Genomic DNA, 22,652 nt, shown 5'->3' on the forward strand with positions numbered 1-22,652 from the left:
ATTATTAACTACAGTGACTTTTTTTTTCCAAAACAAAATTTCAATTTAACTAACACTTAGGCAAATAACAAAATATCTGGATAAATAGGTTGGTTATGTTAGCTATACATGTATTACCAAAATGAGAAATGAGCAAGAGTTTCACAGTGGAGATGACAAAGTTCAAATATTAAGTGTAGTATGAACTAAGAACCAGATAAGAAATAGCTGCTGCAAGAAGGGTATATACTATCTAAATATTTATCTTCAAGCTGAGTTACAAATCACCTAAGCAATAATACAATGGATTCAGCCTTGCACCCCAGCAGGACACTGTGGTTAGCATGAGGCTAGCCAACTGAATCTTCTAACCAAGAGGCAAAATCAGTTGCATCCTAAGTAGTCTCCCAGCATCAGAATGAAGAGATGGAATCTCCCCCTCTTGTTTGGTTCCTAATCTTTCTGTAGAACTCCAGCAGACATCTAGAACTGGTTTAGATGATTGGCCTTTGCTTGTCTCTCCAGACTATTCCCAACTATAGTGTCACTTCTGGTTTTAAAGCCCTAAAAACTCTACAGGAAGCAAAGGATAGAGAATTATGAATTGGACATGTTGAGTACCCAAAAGTAATGCAAAGAAGGAAATTTTTCTGCACTGGCAGTACAGAACAAATTGATTTATGAGAACAAGCTGTTTGTTCCAAACGCTGCTAACCAGTGTACTTTTCAAGTCCCAGAATTAATACCAAAGTGGAGAGAATAAAACTAGGGGCTTTTCCCAATGGGTAGGGCAGGCATGAGACTTCCTTGAATGAATCAACAGACAAATGAATAAAGAAATTTACTGGGAAGATTATTTGATTTTGACTCAGACATCCTATAAAATCCTATAGATTAAAGCCAGGTGTGGTTGACCCCTGTGCTCTACAAGTATAAATGAAGAAGCATCTTACAGAAAGGGATCTAAACTGTAGTTCAATATTCAAGAGGTCTTAGGGAGGGATGGAAGGAGGCTGGGAGTCAGTAAACTATCCGATTATCATAGAAATGAAGGTATTAAGAACAAGCGTAATTTTGATTGCTTTATTAAAATGTTCCTCACAGAATTCTTTACAAAAACATCACGTCCTGAAAAAGTCATTCAACAAACATCAAGACCTTCTATGTATAGGACATTGATGGAAAAAGCTAGAGAATCCATGTTCCTGATCCTTAATACAACTCCAAAATATTTAAAATTCTGAAAGTTCAGTTCAAAATCTTAAATTTTACTTCACTTACAATTTCAATAGTGCTGAAATTTTCATTTAGTATTGTGCTTATAGTGCTATCCCTGTTTTTTGTTCACAAAAACAAAAGCCTATCATTCCCTTGCTACATAAATTATGTATGTTCATGTTTTAGATAAATATTTATATAAAACAAAATTGTTGTAAATAAATAAGAAATCTTAAAGAAACCAAATCAGTATCAAAGTTAAAATTACAATACATGTAATCCACTAATTCTAAAGTTTAGACAAAGTTTTAGATCTTCTTCATGAAAGAAATGTACGAACTGTACCCTTGATTGTACCTCTACAAATAGGGCATTTTCTTAGAGAAGGGGCACAATCTTTGCAAACTACTAGATGACCGCAAGGAATAAACACTATGGACACTTCTTTGTCCATACACACTTTACATGTTCTTTCTTCTTGTAGTCTCCGCAATTGTTCTTCCATTGGTAAATCTAAGAAGAAAAAAAAAAATTTTAATAAAGGGCAATTTGCTGCTTCTCCTCCAATGAAAAGCCAAGAAAATAAAAAACAATGTTTTCTACTGATTTAAGTTATTAATGCTATTTTACCTGAAACATTTTCTGTGGGAATGTATTTTATGTCTTGTTGCACTAAGGGAGAAAAAGCAAAAGCATTACTATGACAAATAAGGTTAACAATATTTAGTCACAGAATATATATTTTAAACTAACAGTTTAGACTCTGGCCAAATACTATAGATAATTTTCATAATGTCAAGGCAATGAAAGCCTTCAATCTTTTTTTTGTACAATTAATAGTTTATAAATTAGGTTGAATTATTTTCAATAATCACAAATCATTAATAAAAGCGTATTTTCAATTGACCTAGGAAGTTCAAAAAGTAATTTTCCAGCACTCACCAAATAAATGCTGGTATAACATGGGGTCAATTTCTTGTAGAGAGTTTTTGAATATGGTGGCTGCAAAATTTCCTTTTACTAAGATAGTATCAATCAGTTCTCTTGCTTGTAAGGATGTCTGTGTTTTTTGTTTAATAACATCACGTTCTTGCTCGCTAATCACTCTGGCAGTTAGTAGACTATCCAGGATTGGAAGCGTACAAGTCAAATGTTGAAAAAGTGCCATTCTATTCTTCCGGATTAATGATAGGTCATCTTTATAGAAAAGAACACAAACACAATCACGTTCAAACTCTGCCCACAAACTTCCTTCCACATATACACATATAACTGAATGAAAACAACCATAATTCATAATCAGTTGGCACTGAAGTTGATTGCTAGCTTTGGGGGTACCTGATGCCCCGTGCTTGATAATAACTCTACTTATAATAAGAACTAACACTGAGCACTGTGGTAGGCACTTTCCATGTATTAACTCATTTCATCTTCACAACAGCCCTTTGAAGTAGGTACTAGTACCCTTATTTAGCAGATAAGAAAATAGAGGTACAGTGAGGCAAGTAAATTGCTAAAGGACACACAACTAGCAAAAGTCAAACTGAGGCAATTTGGTTTCATAATCTATGCTCTCTACCATTCTGCAATACTACCAATCCTTTAACCAAATAAAACTTAGAACCAAATAAAATTGAAATTTTTATCCAATCTAGTCAAAGTAGGGAAAGGCAAAATCAAGGGAATTAAAATGATAGAACATTTTTTTCTTAAATTATCAGTCACCCATAAAACTTCTTTAAAATTCCATTTTAAGATGAAATTATTAATTAATTATTATTTCCCAAAATTAGACATGATATTGCTATTACCTCAATGTTTTATAGTAAGGGGGGAAAGGCACTAACAGCATTTTGAAAAATAAATCCTACTTGTCAATACCTTCCTGTCCTATAGGATCTCTGTATTCTTCTTCCAGATCTAGATTTTGTATCTAGTGGTAAAATATTTTACATTTGAAACTCTGCAATTTTATTATCTCTTTGGAATATGACTTATGATTCCAAGTTTATTAATTAACTATCATATAGTTTTACCATGATCCATAAAGCTTTTCTATAAAATAAAAAGAGAAGTTGGGCTGTCTAAAGAAGAATTATTTGAGGGGAGATGATCGTTAGATTTTAGAAACTCTGACTTTGTCAAATAATAGGACATATAAATAGAACTGTTTAGTAAGGAATAAAAAACAGTGCTTAGTCAGAAAGTCCAGCCTCGAGATATACATTTTGAAGAGAACTGAAGCTCTGAGAATAAATGAGAAAAGGATCAGGACCTAGAACAGTGTCTGGCACAAAGTCAATGTTCCACAAATACCTGTTGAACAAATGAACCATCAGGCCTCGGCAATTTAAACAGCAGTAAGAACAAAGAAATAACAGCCAGAGGGATGGAAGAATTAGAACTTAACATATTGTTAAGTAATCTATGGTTAGGAAGTAGTGATATTTTAGAAAATTAAAATATAATTTATACTTGATGTTAAAGTACATTAATTTTTTAATTTTTAATTTTTCTAATTACATTTTACTTAAACTAATGTAAGAAGTTCTCTGAAACTCTTAAGATTTCTAAAATTGGATTGCTCGTAGCTGCAGAAAATAGTCTCACTTCAAAGTCATAGACTGTATTCTGGTTTATAAGAGGTGAAGACTTGAATAAACCTTTGAAGCATATCATTCTTTTATCCTGGAAAAAATATCCTAAGTTGCCTCTTTATTTACACATCTGTCAAGAAATCACTCACCTACTGTTCTGGGAAACTATAAAGTAATCAGTAACATAAACGTAAGTATTTTCATTGTCATTCAAAAAAATATTTCTTGAGCACAGACTATATACAGATACTGTGCTAGGTAGTATGGATATAACAGTGAGCTGAGAAGCTTAACGGGTATTTTTGACAATGCAAGCTATTGTATACTGTTGACTTGGAGTCATCTCTGGAAACTACTGATTTTTTTTTGGAAGAAAAATAAGTATTTTATAGCTGGATGGCTTTAGACTTCTAAGGGTCTATAAACAATTGTGGAAATGGGTGTTCTCTTCTTTGAGCAGTTGTTCACTGACGACCAGTGGTAAGACTGAGAGGACTACAGGAAGGACATGCAGCCCTATCTTCACTTCACGATGAAAAGGAGAACTTGGCTGGGCAAAGATGAACTTGGACTACGTTGCGGCTGTACTGGTGACATGGAGAACTGAATAATTCACACTTTGGTAAATAGAGGATGCTGTATTCCTATGATCTGATATGTTTGTCTGGGTTGGCCAGGGGTAGGTTTTTCCGGGAATGGAGTGGGCAATCTCACTGTCAACCATCCTGGGAAGAAAGAGGTCCCAGATGGCCTTGGACAAGGATATGGGGCAAACCTTTCTCATTCTGGGCTTTGTGGATATTTGGGGGCCTGAGCTTTGCTTGGGACTTTCCTAGTCATTTGTTAAAACTGGCCAGAGCTAGAGAGATGAATCAGGAGCTAGGCAAAGAGATTCATGAGGACGGGCTTAGGGGCACCAAGAGAGGCCACATACAGTTATAGCTGTCAACTGCCATCTGTGATGTAATGCCCTTCTGTTATCCCTAAATCTCCAGTAAGAGCTTGTTAAAAGTTGTAGTCTGTTTTCAGCTGTGTTGAAAGGACTCTTGGATCTGGTCCATGCTTCGGAAGGAGTGGCAAAGGAGAGATCAACATTTCTCTTTGTCTAGGCCAGAGTGATGATGGCAGTGGAGCAACCAGATGAGAATGAACATGCTCATCCAGAGGAGGGGATAAGCCTCAACACAGTAGAGGCAACAGGGAGCAGATAAGGCTAGCATGGAAGGGCATGGATAACTTGTCTTGGGAGAATGTGAAACAGTGTCTTAGAGCTCCCCTAAATAACAGAGGGGCACTCCAAAGGGGAACTCGGTTCTTGTGTGGGCAAATAGGAAACTTAATCATAATTTGTACATTAATTTATAGTCACAGGCTGAGACACACTGTTATGCTAATATTAAAATTAGTAATTGTCCCTGATCCCACCCCAATTTATAGCAAAGAGGAGTGAGCAACTAGTCTGGGATCAAAAATGTGCCATGAATAATTACATACACAGTCAATTACCCAGAATAAAAATAGAAATTAAGAAAAAGCAGGAAACAATGCTTTCACTCAATATATGTACTTATATTTTCAATTTACTAATAAGCAATTCAAATATATTTTAATGTGAAGAAAGTTTTCAGAATTCAAATGCAGAATATTGAACTTAAAATCCAACTGGATGGACTATATTTTCAATAACTTATGTACAGTGACATCCTTACGGAAATGGAGACTGTAAGTAAATATGTGTACCTGATTCTTTTTCCTCAGTTGCTCTTTCTTTCTCCTCTTCCCTTATTTCATCTTCTGCATTAAGTAAATCTAATACAAGATCACTGACAGTTTTGTAATTCTCTCCAGTTGTTAGGATTTTACTCTGAACTGTCTGCTTTACCAGCCTTCTACTAAAGCCCATTTCCAAAGCAGCTTTAACAACAGGTGTATTCATCATGACTGCATCTTCTGAATGGTTTTCTCCAGGTCCAAAATGAATAACTATACGGAATAAAGAATTTAAAACATATTGGGATAGTCTGTATATTTTCTAAATTGCGAGTTATTACAATATCAAAAACATAAGGCCCAGAAAATGTGTAGGTACTATTTTGTATTACCTTTCTTAAATTTAAAATAACGATATACATGTTCAGTCACTAAAATAGGAATATGGAATATTGTATTCAGATTCAAAATATGCATTATCTGGCATAAATATGAGTGGGAGAAAGAAACAGAATGTTGGGATCATCCCCACCAGCACTGAGATTCCTTTTTCCCCATGTTGAATGAACAAATGAGCTTTCTAAATCAAATATGTTTAACATAATTTTGAAAGAGGCCAATTGTAATCACTCATATCTATTACTGCAATGGCCTCCTAAAACATTGCTCCTGTCTAATTCATTCTCAACATTGTAACCAGAATGACTTTTTAAAGACACAAATCTGAACGTGTCACATTCCTTCTTAAATTCCAACAACAATTCCTTTGCTTTTAGGATAACATTCAACTGTGCCTTACAATATCTTATGCAATCTGGACCCTGTTTACCCCTTCAGCCTCATCTCTTGCCACTTACTCATTCGCCTTCTATCCCAGAAGCCACAAACTGACGGCTCTTGGGTCAAATTCCGCCTACAGTGCTGACCACTCTTAAGCTAGCCTGCTTCATTCATTTATCTGTTCGCAAATCCTACTTCTAGCCATACAGAATTTTGTTCAGTTCTTCAAGTGTGCCTGTTCTCTTTTGTCACTTAAGTCTTTCATGTGCTGTTCTCTCTGCCAAGAATATTCTTTTCCTCCCATTGTTAATTGGTTAACTACTATTCTTCCCTTTGATTCTGTGCTAAGACAAATACTTCCTCTGGAAAGCCTTTTCTGATCTTCCAAGTCTGGGCTAATTGTCCCGCATGTGCTCTCAGAGCACACTTTACTTTCCATACTGTTCTCCTATCTGTGTATTTGCCTGTATTCCTTAGACCACTAGCTCATGAGAGCAGGTGTTATGTTTATCCTGTTCTCTGTTCTTTCCCCAGAAAAGCAGAAGCACAACAAATATTTATTGAATTGAATTAACACTAGATAAGGGAGAAGAGCTTGTTCAAATATTGGCTCTATCACCTTTCAAGTTTAAGGTGGTGGACAAGTCACTTAACCTCTCTGAGCCTCTGAGTACCTATTGAAAAATGAGAATATTATTTTCTACTCTCTCCGTTTCATAGAAAGAATATGTATGCAATCTAATGTCATAGTGCACCCGTTCCCACACTGTTCTGAGAACAAGGGTTAGGCTGGATGTCTGAAGCTTGTTAAAACTATAGATGCTCAAGCCCTACCTTCACATACTTTGATTCAATTTAGTAGGGTTAAAGTGGAGACTAGAAATCTGTAATATTTTTTAGAGTTCCTCAGGCAATTATGATATGCACTAAAATTTGAAAAATATCAATAATGTATTTGAAAATTCATTGTAAATTATAAATCATAATATAAATGTACATTATTATAATTATCAACTTTCAATCTTAACAGTATCAAATGGTTCTAATATTTAAATGTACTAATTAGTATTAGTATACATACTTGGTGACTCTGCATTTTCATCTTCTGGATTGTCTGAAGTAGATAACAGCTACAAAAAAATGTATATAAATTAAAATGTAAATCTTATCTTGTTCATTGCAATAAAAATTAATCAAGAGACCTAATTTATTCAATTTATTGCAAACTGACTTGTTTACTGGCAACATAATTTTTTATGTCAAAAGCAGAATTTCATTTACATTCAACAGCAATTCTGTAGGCCATAAACCAATAGAGTTTCTTTGTGTGTGCGTGTGTATGTGTGTATTAACAAATAAAATCCATTTTCATTAAGGCAGGAAAAGGGCTACACCTTTTCAGTGACCTGTAAGACAATCACTGTTTGCCTATCATCCCAAAGATCTTCCATTTTCTGGGTGCTCCTTTGGGATAAGCTGGACCCTTTATTTCCATTGACTGTGGCTAGGAAGTGTTTGACCCTCAAACTATTCTCTAAGTTCTTACTTGCTTTTCTGGGAAGATTAGAAAGAGCAATACAATTATCTTCCTCAAATCCTTTTAAGAAAAATTTATATAGTAAAACTATTAAATGCTACTATCCAGTCAATTTTTTTCCTCAAATAATTTAATTTATTGCAACTTAGTTGGAGAAATACTCAGAAACATAACTTAAATATTATTTTTCAGAAGGTTTCTAATTCTGGATCTGCTGTTATCCAAAGAATAGCACTCCCTAAGATCATGCTGGGTGTTGAAAAAAGAAAATGTATTTTTAAATTGACTTGTCTTTTCACTAAAATACTACTCTCTGTAATTATCAGAAAATAATTTATCAGAAAATCAATTTAATGAATGATCTAAAAAACAAAAAAACTGTCCCTACCTGTTCAAGTAGATGAGGGTAACTGGCTTGAATTCGACTGATGAACTCTTGTCCTTTAATTCGTATCAAGTACTCACACCTAAAATGTAAGCGAAATTAAATCTGGGGGGTTATTTTAATCTGGTCATTTGTAGACTGCTAAATATTTCAAATGAACATAAACATAATTATAACCACTTGACTATTCATTTAGCATATAGGAAGTGATAAGAGATACTGCACTCAAAGGCAAGATGATGTAAGCAAGAGGAAGGCTGTAACTGGTAATCGGCCGAGGCTGATGTGGATAAGGGTTGTGAGGCTCTCAGTCTACTGAGATAAGTAAGGCTGTCTCCACTCCGAGGTCCTTGCTGCTCTCTTCAACTATTCTAAGATTCCTAAAAACATTCTGAACATTCATAACGAGCCAAGGAGACAGGTAGAAAGTTCCCTAATAAATGATACTGTTCATACATAAGCTTTGTATGTTTAAAACTGAAAATATACATAGAAAGAATGAGGAAGCTGAACACATTTTCTAAGAAGTCAGACATTCACAAGTTTGGTAGTTTCTAGATAATATACATCCATGGTCAACTTTCAGTACAAAATGAATTCATGACACTACCAAAGCAAATTTACTGTTCTTTTTATATATTCACAAAATTACCACAGTAGACACCTAGCAGCACTTTTTTAAAATGTCTATGTAAGGTGTTCTTTTTAATCTTCATAATTTTTGAACTCTGAAATATTTGGGGAGTGCAAAGTTGCTATAAACGAAGACATAGTATCATATAAAAAATTATATAATGCAAATGTTAGGATACTAAGTTTAGTAGTCAACACTAAAAATACTAAAAGTGTTGACCATGAAAAATATAATTATAGGCTACCTGATATTAGTAAAAAAGGGAGAGTGTAAACAAGTATAGAATAATCAAAAGTGTTGACAACAAAATGCTATGTAGTGATCAAAACAGATAAGATGGGTCTATATTTACTCTGATGACCCTACTTAACATTGTAACCAGCCTGGTGCCTCTGATCTCCCTTACCCAGCTCCCTTTTTTCTTTTTATCCATAGCACTTATTATCTTCCAACATGTTATATAACTTATTTATTAAGTTTTTATTCATTGTCTGCCCTCTCCTGCTGTAAGTTTAGCATATGAGACCAGGAGTCTTGGTTTTGTTCAACTGAGTATATGAAGCATCTACAATAGTGCCTGATAATAGGTAATCAGTTAATATTATTGAGCGTTGAATAAATGGAAATCTGTTCAAAACATGTTGACTGAAAAAAGTTTCAAAACAGTAAATATATCTAATTCATGTAAAATTGTATACATTTATCTATATATGTACATATGCATAAAGAGATGTCTCTGGAGGGATGTTCACTAAAATGGTGACTGTGGTCATCTTTAGGTGGTGAGATTTCTGGACATTTAAATTTTTTTTGTCTCTGTACTTTCCTACAATGTGTAACTTTGGTTTTATAATGAGCATATGTTATTTTAATATACATGTATATATATTAATTACACACACAAAGAAACCCTAAATTATTTCCTCTTTATCTTAAATTTCCATCGAAACCTTTTAAGTAATTATTTTTCTAAGTAATCCCTCCTAAGTTTATTCATAAATGTATTTTTGAAACAAAGACAGAATAAAGTAACAGTTGATTATAAGGTAAACACATATAACTCCTCTCACAATAATCACACACACTTGCAAAGAAAATTTCAAAACAATTACCTTGGAAACCACTTGGCATGTTCCACCCATGGATCATCTCCAGATTCCCAACACCTCAGCCCACCATCACAGCAAAAGCATTTCACATCATCACTGTGACCTAAAATTAATTTTGGACCAAAACTTATGAATACATATAATTTGACCACTAAAATGTATGAGATAACACATGTTGAATATTTGTTTTTTATTATCAGATTTTCTTACCCATATAATAAAAACCTGCATTTGCAAGCTGCTCAGGATGAACTGGAACACTAGAGGGCCAGTTACAGAATGTTCTGAAGCGGGCTGCATATGTCTGCATGCTCAGATTAGAAACAGTGTATCTTGAAGTGCCTTGAAGCTGATTTCCTAAAAATGGGCAGCTGGGGAAATGTCTCAGGTGTTCTGACATAGCATCATCCTTCGGTTCCCAGTTGCTCAATTTTCCACCACAGGCAAAGCAGGCCACTCTATCTCCAGGTCCTATGTAGTAAAAGCCTGCTTTTGCCAGATCTGTTGGTGACAGAAAAGTCAATGGCCACATCTGGAAAGTAAGTAATCTGGCTTTTTCGGTATTCATTGCACAACGGTAGGGACTTATCCTCAAGGCAGAAAAATCTTGATTTGGTCCAGAGTTCAAAAGATTTGATGGAAAGCTTGAATAAGAGCCACTGAAATAGCCACTGTTTTCCAAACTTGGAAGTAATGAGTGCGTGGAATTTGTTACTGAAGAAGGAAAAGTAGGCTGAGAAGTGGCTCCTGAGATGTTAGCTGAATTCAGATTTTGAACAAAGCTACAGCTAGGATACAACTTTTTATGCTTTTCAATAGGATTGTCTCCTTGTTTCCAGTTATCCAGCATCAGACCGCAACAGAAGCATTTGACCTTGTCATTCACACCAGTATAATAAAAACCAGCACGAGCAAGACTCCTTTCTGAGACAGGAACACCGGCGGGGAAAGCCGAATAGGTAGACATTCGGTACAGCTCACATGAAAAATCATACTTCAATTCAAACATGTTGGCACTTTTCATCAAATTTGATAAGAATATGCTATTTTCTACTATGTTCATAATGAAATGGATGGGGAGGAAAAGGGACTAGCCTTTCTCTGGGGAGGTAGTTTTGTGCATGGGTTTTGATTTTTATTAATTTTAGTACTAGATTGAACACTAAGAACAGGAAATCTTTCATTCTTTTTTCTTCTATGCATTTAGGGTTACAGCATGGCAAGATTCTAAATCCTATATTGATACATTTTAAGGGCCAATTAAGTACCTGCACCTTTGTATACTCTTGCATACAATGTAAACATGATGCTACACAGTACCTTGTGATGAAAATTAAAACCCTTCATAAAAGTGTAGAGTGCTTTAGGTTATCAAGATGCCATTTAGTGTCAGGTATCTCCACAGGTAGGTCACCTTCTCCACTAGTATGCTTCAGTGACATCCAGTCAGCCTGAAGATAAAATGTCTCACATACCTAGTTTGTTTTGGTGGAAAGTTATGCTGTGTAAGTGTTCTATACACACAAAAATATTCAAACTATGTTTATTTTGCTTTTTTTAAATTGTGAAATTTGGTAGCCAGAAAAAAAAAAAAGCATAAGACCTACCTCAAAAGAGGGAAAGAATGGACTATCATATTTCAGTGATTCTAAGATGCATGTTTTAATATCTCTGCTATGGAGAGGTATCTTACAATTAATGAATGGCATGTCACATTTAAATTAACAGCATTTTTATTTCTTAGAGGTACATAAAATAATGGTGTCCTTTACAAATGATGACATCTTAGATTCAATGAAATACAGTCTATCCAAAATCTTGCTCAAATTAATTTTTCTTCCTACAACCATTTTATTAGGGAGAACAAAACAATTCAAAATTTTCTTCCAAATAAAGAGCTTAAGTAGTATCAGAATTGGTTCATACATCTCAAGACCTGGTTTCAAGATTTATTAAATAATAATTACTTCCCATAGATAGGTACCTGATTGCTTAGTCATAGCAATACCACTAGATCTTAGCAAATTAAACATTGCATTTCAAATAAATTATCAGAGATGAATATATTTGCTCACTTGGTCTTTTAGACTCAGTTTCATGCTGTTGAGAACCAATATCAAATCTCCTGATAATGGATTTACTTTTAAAAACAGTCAAAAGTCAGAGTGCTGAGTCTGCAAGCTAAGATAAATAATCAAAAAAAAAAAAAAGATGGATAAAAAAATCTGGCTTTCGTCAGAAATTATTTCACAAGTAGCATACCTTGAACCAGAATTTATCATGACAAAAAATAATAAATTTATTTTGTCACAATCCACTTCTTTTGAACAGCAGAGATCTCAAAATTCAGAATTTCTCAATTGTAAGTAGCTTTTAGTAAGTAGGTTCTGTGTCAATAATGTCAGTAATAACCAATAAACAAGTCACCATGGTTTTTTTTTTCTAGACGTGTTTTGCAAGCATGCTTCCTGGGTCCCACATGTGTTGGGGCTTTTTACTGCAGACTTCAATGCTTTATTTCCAGGTGGGAGAAGAAACATATCTAAATACCAGTGAAAATTGCCCTCAAAGGTGAATTATTATGTCTAACTTCAGTATTCCTTTCATTCTTGGTGTTACTACTGTCTCTGTGTGAATTTTCTTTTGGAATAAGTTTGTTCATTTACCAAAATGTAACCATCCAGTCATCATTCTCATTCTAATTATTCTCAGAAATAACAGCCCATTTGAACAAACTAAAGTTTTGACTTTCAAAATATCAACAGTCTTATAAATGGTTAATTTCTTTACCAATCATCACGTTTATCTTTCATACTTGCTCTAAATTTGTTGCACCTATCAAAAAGTTTTGTTCTTGACATTTCTTTGTCATCGCAGAAATCTTTTAACATGCCAAAGGTTTTATATGCATGTTTCTCTAATTTAGCAGAGGGTTGAATATTAACTCTTTGTTCTAGATAACTGTCACTCATTTTTAAATCTTTACCAAACACAGGTACTTTTTTCTATTCTACACAGCAGCCAGTGGGAGACTGCCTGGCCAACTTTGAAAAAAGTAGTTCAACAATATGTCCCAGCTACAATCATTTCTTTATATCCACAAATCAAATTCAGAATCAAACTTATTATTACTTTATAGTTATACCTCTTATAACCAGATCATATTTTTAAAATTAACATTCTTTGGATACCAAAAACTCCTGTTAACTACTTTGTTTATTCATGCACAAAACTACCTCCCGGAGATTAGACTAAGTCCCTTTTAAGAGTTTTAGGCCTCCATTTTGAGATGTTTTGATTTATAGAAAAAACTGGAATAAACCTAGAAGAAGTAGAACAGTTCGTCTCTTTTGTAAAACCTGTTAAAAAAAAAAAAAAGACAGTTTTAAAAGTCAAATAATTCATAGATGTAACACCATGATCTCTTTTTAAACATTTTTTCCAAAGCAGAGCACTAGTATTTACTGAATGTCTGTGACATACAAGGTGCTGTATTAGGTACTGCAGAGGCCAAGAAATCCCAGATGAAAACCAGAAGGCTCAAACTGGTGGCCAGCAGAGGTATTATGTTTGGCTTGTACAGAATTGGACTCCAGCATTTCACTAATTTTTTTAACTTTTTATTTTGCAATTAATTTATACATAGAGAAAACTTATAAAAATAAGAGTTCCCACATATCCTGCACTTACATATCCACGTATAACCATAGAAACCAGGAAAGTAACACTGATACAATGCTGTTAATTAATCTATATGCCTTATTTGAATTTAACCAGTTTTCCAAGTAAGATTTTTCTTGGAAAAATACCACAGTACGTTTAAATGTTTTAGTTAATTACCAACATTTTTTTTAAAATTTATTTTATTTTTATTTATTTATTTATTTGGTTGCATTGGGTCTTCATTGCTGCACACGGGCTTTCTCTAGTTGCATCGAGCAGGGCTACTCTTCGTAGCGGTGAGCGGGCTTCTCATTGCAGTGGTTTCTCTTGCTGCGGAGCTCGGGCCCTAGGCGCGCGGGCTTCAGTAGTTGTGGCTCGTGGGCTCTAGAGTGCAGGCTCAGTAGTTGTGGTGCACAGGCTTAGTTGTTCCGCGGCATGTGGGACCTTCCTGGACCAGGGCTCAAACCCATGTCCCCTGCATTGGCAGGCGGATTCTTAACACCTGTGCCACCAGGGAAGTCCCTTACCAACATTATTTAAAAGTAAGAGATTTCTGGGCTTCCCTGGTGGCTCAGTGGTTAGGAATCCGCCTGCCAATGCAGGGGACATGGGTTTGAGCCCTGGTCCAGGAAGGTCCCACATGCCGCGGAACAACTAAGCCTGTGCACCACAACTACTGAGCCTGTGCTCTAGAGCTCACGAGCCACAACTACTGAAGCCCGCGCGCCTAGAGCCCGTGCTCCGCAGCAAGAGAAGTCACTGCAAGGAGAAGCCTGCGCACTGCAACAAAGATCCAACGCAGCCAAAAATAAATAAAAATAAAATAAATAAATTTTTTTAAAAAGGGATTTCTGTTAAAAAAAAAAGTAATAAATAAGAGATTTCTGGACTTCCCTGGTGGTCCAGTGGTTAAGACCCCGTGCTTCCACTGCAGGGGGCGAGGGTTCAATCCCTGGACAGTGAACTAAGATCCCACATGCCACACATGGAGGGGCCAAAAAAAAAAAAAAGTAAGAGATTTCCCATGACATTCTAGATCCCAACCTTATCCTGAAAAGTCAGAAGATCTGGCTACAGCGGGCATATATTCCTGCATGGCAACAATCAGCTAGTGCCGAGCAGCGGCTGCACCCTTTAGGGAAGGCACACGCTCTCCCCTCTGGCACTCTGATACGGAGACTCTCAGTTGCTTTTTGTCACTGAGCTGGCACTGTTGTTTTTCTCACAGTAGAATTATGAAGAAAATGGAATTGTTCTAAAACCTGTGTCTATCAAAAGTAACAAAAATGAAAGGTAAACAAAGAGGGACATTTTTTGAGAAAAATGAGAGTGACATAATTCTTTGTGGAAAGAAAGACTATTCCTACATGTTAAATATGTAAGCAAAGTGTGCTTTTGTTTAAAAAAGACACCCCTAATTTTGTTCATTTATATCACCTGCCTGGCCCCTATGCAGTTGAGATTTCAAACCCCTTACACAGATCTTACCCTAAAGAAGCTTTGATGTGGAAACAAGGCATGTCTGTGGACATTTAGGCAACAGTTATACAATAAATATACAAAAATATGCCAAGATGCCAACCCTGGATCCATTCAAACTCTGTCTTAACCATTTCCAACACCTAGAATTATAAATGCTGCTGGGGAAGATCTACAACCTTGTAGACAGAGACTGGCATGACGTCAGACTCCACCTTGGCTGGCCCTTCACTATCTCTCAGCAATTCTTCTTAGCCTAGCCCACCGGCCTATGCAACTCTTCTAACCCTTCAATACCTTCCTCAAATTTCTCCTCCATAACTCCCCATCTCACTTTCAGTAGATTGTTTTGCCTTCAATTTCTTAAAGAAAAGAGACATCATTGAGTAGTACTCCTTTCACATTCTCAAATCCATGCCCTTTTTGCTCACAACCCACTTACTGCCTCACTTAAAAGAATCCCATCCTCCCCCACTGGCCTCAGAAACCTTGCTCTTAACCCCATCCTCTTCATTTCTTCAACTCTCTCTACTGGGTCTTTTCCTTCAATAGAACAAGCATGCTTAATTCTGTCTCAGCTTTCAAATGAAAACAAAACCAAAAAACCCTCTTTCAACGCTACTTTTCACTCTAGCAACTTACCCTGTATCTCACCTTCGCTTCACAACCAAATGAAATGAACAACTGTCTACGGTGAAGGTCTCCCAATACAACTGGCTTTAGCCAGCACCACTTAAAACCACTCTCTCTTTTTCTTTTATTTATTTGAAGTATAGTTGATTTACAATGTTGTGTTAGCTTCAGGTGTACAGCACAATGATTCAATTTTATATATATATATTCTTTTTCAGATTCTTTTCCCTTATAGGTTATTACAAAATAGTGAGTATAGCTCCTGTGCTGTACAGTAGGTCCTTGTTGGTTATCTATTTTTTTTTTCTTTTTTTTTTTAATTAATTAATTTATTTATGGCTGTGTTGGGTCTTCGTTTTCTGTGCGAGGGCTTTCTCTAGCTGCGGCAAGCGGGGGCCACTCTTGGTTATCTATTTTATATATAGTAGTGTGTATATGTCAATCCCATCCTCCTAATTTATCCATCCCCCGCCTTTCCCTTTGGTAACCATGTTTGTTTTCTACGTCTGTGGAAAACCACTCCCAGTATGAGTAACACCAATCTTTTCTTTCCCAAAACCAGTGGAATTTTTCACACCTGACACTGGGGTCCACTTCCTCTAAGAAATGTTCTAGTCCCTTGGCTTCTGATACCACTCTCTTGGGATTCCTCTTTCCTTTCTTGTGGCTCCTTCTCAGATTGGCTCAAGTCCCCAACCTCATCTCTTCTTACTCTATCATTTCTAGTGGGCAACCTCCCTGATGCCAGCGATGTTGGGTGTGTCTACCCTCTGGGGCACTTAGCACATCCATGTCTCAGACACTGGAGTTTAAGTGTGCCGTTTCTCTCTGCCTCCCCCTAGTCTGTGAGCTCCTTCACAGCAGGACCGTGTTTCAGCTCTGTACCAGCCCTCCCACTCCCACCATCCATTCAGCCTGGCATATAATGTAGACACTAAGACTTTTTGCCGAGAAGTGAATTTTGCTAACTTGACTGAGCCCCCCAGGACCGCAGCACCCTCATTTGCATGGTGTTAAGGACATCAATTTTACATTAATGACTACAAAGTCTGCTCAGTGATGGTTTAATACCAGGCTTTGGAGTCAGACATCTTGAGTTTCCAATATCATTCAGTCTCCGCATACCAGGGGTGTGATCCTGGGCAAGTGCTTCTTAGGACTGTGAGAATTAAACCTGAAAACACATGTAAAGTCTTCTAAGGGAGTCGTTGAATATAGCGGGTATTAGAAACACCTAATGTTAGCAACAAATAATGGCAAACAAAGTTAATACTACTGTTAGATTAGGATCGGGTAAATACCTCCAGCACTTTACTAACTAGATTAAGAGCACTACAGGGTTTCCATGCTGATCACCAGGAAAACCACCAAAAATCTGCTCTTTCTGCCACCACTTGGGAACACTCCTCCATCCGTCCATTAAAAAAAGATTTTACTGAGTCCTTCCTATGCCCAAGCTCTGCTTTAGGCTCTGTGCTGAAGCTCATCTGGCACCGTCTAAGGCCCGGTGATATCTCTTGGCAATCGAGTTAAACCAACTGTCAAAGCTTCCCCATTCCACTGACTCACTGCAAAAGGAAAACAGAAACTGCACACCCGGCAGGAAGGCGGGCGGAAAGTGAGTGTCGGCGAGGCAGCGCCGGACCCGGCAGCCCCACCGGCTGGAGGGCAAGTCTGGGCGGCGGCGAGGACCGGCCGGACCAGCGCGGCTGCGCCGGGAAGGGCCGCCCGGGCTCCCACTCTCTTCCCGTCCCTGGTCGGCTCGAGAGCCGGCCTGGAGCCGACCTCTGGGCCCTGGAGCAAGTCTGATTACCGTGCGCTCCTAGGCGAGCGACAGACGTGACCCCCGCCCGCGCGGGACGCAGTGCGGAGACGTTGGGGGGTCGCGCGCACGGACACGCGCACAGACACAAACGGTCGCGCGCACGCGCACGCTCGCTCACTCACCTCAGCTCTACCGGCCGGCCTGCCGCCCCCGGCCGGTGCGCGGCAGTCGGGTTGTGCCGGCCGAGTCTTGGCGGGTGACAGCCGTCGCCCCGCTGTTCGGTGCGGGCTGGAGTTTCACGCTGCCTTTTAAACGTCTCCCTCCCCCCCCCCACCCCGCTCCTCCCCTTCCCCACCCCCACCTCGCTCCATTTGTCCCGCACTCCTCCCAGCGGTTTGCTTGTGCGCTGGTGCTTTCCTCTTAAGACTTAGGGGAACTCCAGCGGTAATAACCACACACACTTCCCCTTAATCAGTGGCCTGGCAGACCCACTCGGGGATTTCCATGACCCGAAAAGCGTGACTGTTTCTTAACCGGGGCGTATCGGCGTGGCATTTACTGAAATACCTTTGCTGCTTTGTTCGTGGGTCAGAGGAAATCTTGATAATCTGTGAGGGGGAAGATGAGCATTGGTCAGCCTGACTGGAAAAGGTCCATCTCCCACATAATAAAAAAAAAAAAAAAACCCGCGAAACTTTGTGAACTCTTTCTGATAATTTTTACTTTTTGTTCTAATTCTGTTATAATTGTAAAGCATGAATGGAAATGTAGGGGTTTGTAAAAAAAAAAAATCACAAGATTCTCCTTTTCAGTTTATTTTTAGTGTTTTAAAAGATTGAGATTACCATCTTAGTTTGCTATATTGAAATCTTTTTTTTTTTTTTTTTTTTTTTTTGGTTCGTTGGTTGTCTTTATAACCAGGGTGGAGTTGGCTATAAAACAAATTCCGCCTTTTAGCCTTTTGTCTCACAGGGGAGATGTCTAAATTACCATGACAGTCTCATAGAAACCTGAAGTCAGAGTCTAACTGCACTGCCATATTTTCCTCAACATTTCCTGCCTAAGCAGTAAATTTAAGCACGTTTATCTAAAGACAGTGCATGCCAGGGTAACAGGTGGCTTGGGAGAGCTCACCTGATTTTCCTGCCTTCCAGTAAATCAAAGATGTCAAGCACTAAAGGCAGAACCCATAATATTACTCAGTACTTCAACATCCTATGGAAACAAGAATGCAGTACAGTCAGGATGAGCTGGCGTATCTTCTGGATTAGGTGGATTTGGCTGCCCATAGCAATTAGAGTTCCAGTTGGAAATATATCAAAAAGGTTAAGTTTACTTATGTGGAGATTTCAATTCATTTTTGAGCCTGCTTAGTTCAATACCTTATAAGCCATTTTCAACTCACCCTTGAGATGGTGGAAAAAATTTTGTGATCCTTATATACTTATGATCATGTACCTACCAAAATAATTTTGAAAAACTATATTCCTCTGCATATTTTTAACTTAAGATTAAAACAAAAAAGTTGTAGTTGCTAAGGAACTACAAAATGTAGACATAGATGTTTTAGAATAAAATTGATCAGCAGTCTTTCAGATGTATTCAGTGGACTACAAATACCATAGCCTTTTGATACCCCCCATCATTATACATCAGCTTATCTTTAATAATCGGAAATATTATATCAATGCTTTTTGTCCTTGAACATTCTACTTCTCCCACAGAATTTTAATATATGTTTATAATGGACATCTTTATGATCCCTCTGGCACATATTTCTGAAACAAACATATGTATAAATTGAAATTTAACTTTTTTCCTGTGATCATAGGGCCGTAACTTAAAGAAAAATTTCTCCTTGATTGCATTATCATATATTACTTTCAGTATGTATATTGAAAGTCAGTTGATCAAAACAATCTAAATATAAATGTTAATGATTACTCAAGATAAAAAGTAAAATTCTTTTACAAATGCAATCTCAATGGGGCAGCTTATATTTGAACAATTTGTTCAAGTGTGTGTTCATGAATATTACCTATTACTAGAATATTATAGGATTCAGCATAGATTCTCTTCCTTTTTTTTAGTTTCTAAAGATTGAAAGTGTTGAAAAATCTTTTTCACATAAATAAGTAGATAGGCCCAGAAGAAATGTTATTATATCGATTTTTTTCACAATTTTTAAACATCTGTTTTATAGCCCAAAAATTCTTTAGTGATCTTTAATCCTAAAATGTAATTAGTTATCAGTAGACAACTCAATTTTGTTGAAATCAGTGACTTGGAAACCACAGGAATTTTACCCAGATAGGGTAGCCAGAGTTAGCAATTAAAATACAGGATACCTAGTTAAATTTAAATTTGAGATAAACAACAAATAATTTTTTAGTATAAGTATGTTTCATGCAATATATTATTCATTGACTACGTTAATCATTGATTAGCTAGAATTCAAATTTAACTGGGTGACCTATATTTTATCTGATAACTCTATACCCAGATATTAGAGTCATTCATTTTCTCAACATTAACACCAGTTATTTCTAATTGCCCAGGAATATTTTATATCCATGGCCAATACTATACCATTTGAAAACCCAAGATGGGTGAGAGGTGGGCCTGTCTTTTTTAAGAAGAAAGAACCATTGTGAAAAGGTTGGTGAGAAGACAGAACAAGCCTGGCAGCCGTGACAGCTCTTGTTTTCACTCAGATTAGTTTTAGGAAAAACTACATTGTAGAAATTGAGGATCAGGTTGTTAATTCCCTTAAAACTATTTGAGTTCCCACTTACCCAATGCTAAATTTTTGTAAATACTTGGTAAGTTTGCCCAAGGGATCACTTATCCCAATTTAAAGACCATGGCCTAAGAAACCCTGAACTAACTAGGATTCCCACATTCTTCAAACTAGTAATAAAAGTTGGGATCAGACCTGTCAGGGCCTAAAGTGGATCAATATGTCTCCTCTGTAAAATTTTGCACAACTTTAATTATTGATTTTTTTTTTTTTTTGGCTACGTTGGGTTTTCATTGCTGCTCCCGGGCTTTCTCTAGTTGCCGTGAGCGAGGGCTACTCTTCGTTGCGGTGCACTGGCTTCTCATTGTGGTGGCTTCTCCTGTTGCGGAGCACGTGCTCTAGGCGCGCAGGCTTCAGTAGTTGTGGCGCACGGACTTAGTTGCTCCACAGCGTGTGGGATCTTCACGGACGAGGGATTGAACCCGTGTCCCCTGCATCGGCAGGCGGATTCTTAACCACTGCGCCACCAGGGAAGTCCCTGATTTTTTAAAAGTAATTGTTTTCCTGTAGTAATTCTGAGCTGCATATGATCAAGGACTGTATGTATTTCATTAACCGCATTATTCTAGCACTAGTGGGGAACCTGCAAACAGAAGGTGCTCAATAAATCTTTGTTGACCGACTGACAAAAATGCAGTCAGTCTAGCTGCTTGGGGCTTCTCTAGCCTAAACCTGCACCCAAATTTTTAATACCTTACTTTTTCCCTGTAATCCTTTGACTATCCCAAATATTTTATGTAAAAACTCCCCTTTTCCTCCCAACATCCAACTTTCCTAAATATATTTTCTCTCCAAATACTCTTCAGAGACAGAAATAAGCAAGGAAATATTTGAGGAAAGTGACAAGGTAGAGAGACATATGGCTATTACTATCTCTTGTTTGACAGTTTTCTTCTATTTGCAATGTGCAAGCAAGGTATGAGAAGTGTGTGAAAGAGTTTTCCATCCCATTCCTGGTTTGGAACTTTGATAATTCTTAACAGTGGTGTGTTCTCAATATCCTATTGTTAAATAATCAACTTTAAAGTATTTTTTCCTTGAGGGTAATCATGATAAAAAACATTCTTTCTCTGGAAGGAATTCCACATAATACTATGGTTGTAACAACTTCAGTTCCAGCCTACTGCTATTGTAAGTTTTTACATTTTTAATTAAAGAAATACATAAAGCTTCTAACCAGGAACCTAGAACTGAAAGTAAAAGTGAAATCTAACAAAGGGAACATGCCATTCTAATTCCAAAGTAGATATGAGAGTCATCGTAAATTCTGGGAATTTCTTAGACTGTTGACAACTTCGTATCTTGCAAATAAAATACAATTAGATCAGCCTTGAACAAGTCCTGATGAAGAAATTTACAATGAAATATCATTTAATATAGACAGGCCTGTTCTCAATGTGATGAATTTTGCCCCCTTTTAAATGGTGTCTTACTTACTTATTTTTAGTTTCATCCACATTGTAGCGTGTACCAGTAATTTGTTCTTTTTATTGCCAAGTAGTATTCCACTGGCTGAATATACTATAGTTTGTTTATCCATTGTCCTGCTGATAAACATTTGGGTTATTTCCTGGTTTGATTCCTTATGAAGAGTGAAGTTATGAACATTTCAGTTCAAGTTTTTTTGTGAACCTGTGGATTCATTTCTGTTGCATAAATATCTGGACGTGTAATTGCCATTGGGTAGGCGTATATTTATTTTTATTAGAAACTGCCAAAAACTTCTACAAAGTGTTTGCACCATTTTACACTCCCACCAGCAATATATAAGAATTCTAGGGGGCTTCACTGGTGGCGCAGTGGTTGAGAATCTACCTGCCATGCAGGGGACACGGGTTTGAGCCCTGGTCTGGGAAGCTCCCACATGCCACGGAGCAACTGGGCCCGTGAGCCACAATTACTGAGCCTGCGCGTCTGGAGCCTGTGCTCCGCAACAAGAGAGGCCGCGATAGTGAGAGGCCCGCGCACCGTGATGAAGAGTGGTCCCCGCTTGCCACAACTAGAGAAAGCCCCCGCATAGAAACGAAGACCCAACACAGCCATAAATTAATTAATTAATTAATTAAAAAAAAATTCTAGTTGCTGAACATCCTTTCTAAGACTTACTATTGCCAACCTTTTAAATTTGACCTCTTCTTTGTGTATGTAGCGGTATCTCACTCTACTTTTAATTTTCCTTTCCCTGGTGATTAATGATTTTGAATATATTTTCATATGTTTTTGATGATTTAGACATCATCATCTGTGAAATGCCTGTTCAAATCTTCTGTATATTTTAAAATTGAATCAATTGACTTTATTATTGATTTAAAGGAGTACTTTATATATTCTGAATATGAGTCCTTTGATATGTGCATTGTGCA

General features: G+C 37.1%; 1 protein-coding gene across 1 annotated transcript; it reads right to left on the reverse strand.

The window, feature by feature from the left end:
• Positions 1-1,065: 1,065 nt before the first annotated feature.
• Positions 1,066-17,783, reverse strand: BIRC3 (baculoviral IAP repeat containing 3). Its single transcript, XM_061204014.1, has 9 exons — positions 17,672-17,783; positions 10,160-13,308; positions 9,953-10,052; positions 8,210-8,288; positions 7,366-7,414; positions 5,535-5,777; positions 2,140-2,394; positions 1,828-1,869; positions 1,066-1,710 (listed from the first exon to the last, which is right to left on the reverse strand). The coding sequence occupies exons 2-9, from the start codon at positions 11,010-11,012 to the stop codon at positions 1,517-1,519; spliced, it is 1,815 nt and encodes a 604-aa protein (XP_061059997.1). The 5' UTR covers positions 11,013-13,308; positions 17,672-17,783; the 3' UTR covers positions 1,066-1,516.
• Positions 17,784-22,652: the final 4,869 nt, after the last annotated feature.

Source organism: Eubalaena glacialis, chromosome 10, assembly GCF_028564815.1.
Source record: "Eubalaena glacialis isolate mEubGla1 chromosome 10, mEubGla1.1.hap2.+ XY, whole genome shotgun sequence".
Taxonomy (NCBI): Eukaryota; Metazoa; Chordata; class Mammalia; order Artiodactyla; family Balaenidae; genus Eubalaena; species Eubalaena glacialis.

Bases quoted from the DNA above. Each gene is read 5' to 3' on its own strand.
- BIRC3 (XM_061204014.1), bottom strand. From the start codon at position 11,012: ATGAACATAGTAGAAAATAGCATATTCTTATCAAATTTGATGAAAAGT. The intron at 7,415-8,209 runs GTAGGGACAGTT...ATTTTTTTGTAG, and splicing joins ACCCTCATCTACTTGAACAG to CTGTTATCTACTTCAGACAA. The intron at 1,711-1,827 runs GTAAAATAGCAT...TTTTCTTCTTAG, and splicing joins TCCCACAGAAAATGTTTCAG to ATTTACCAATGGAAGAACAA.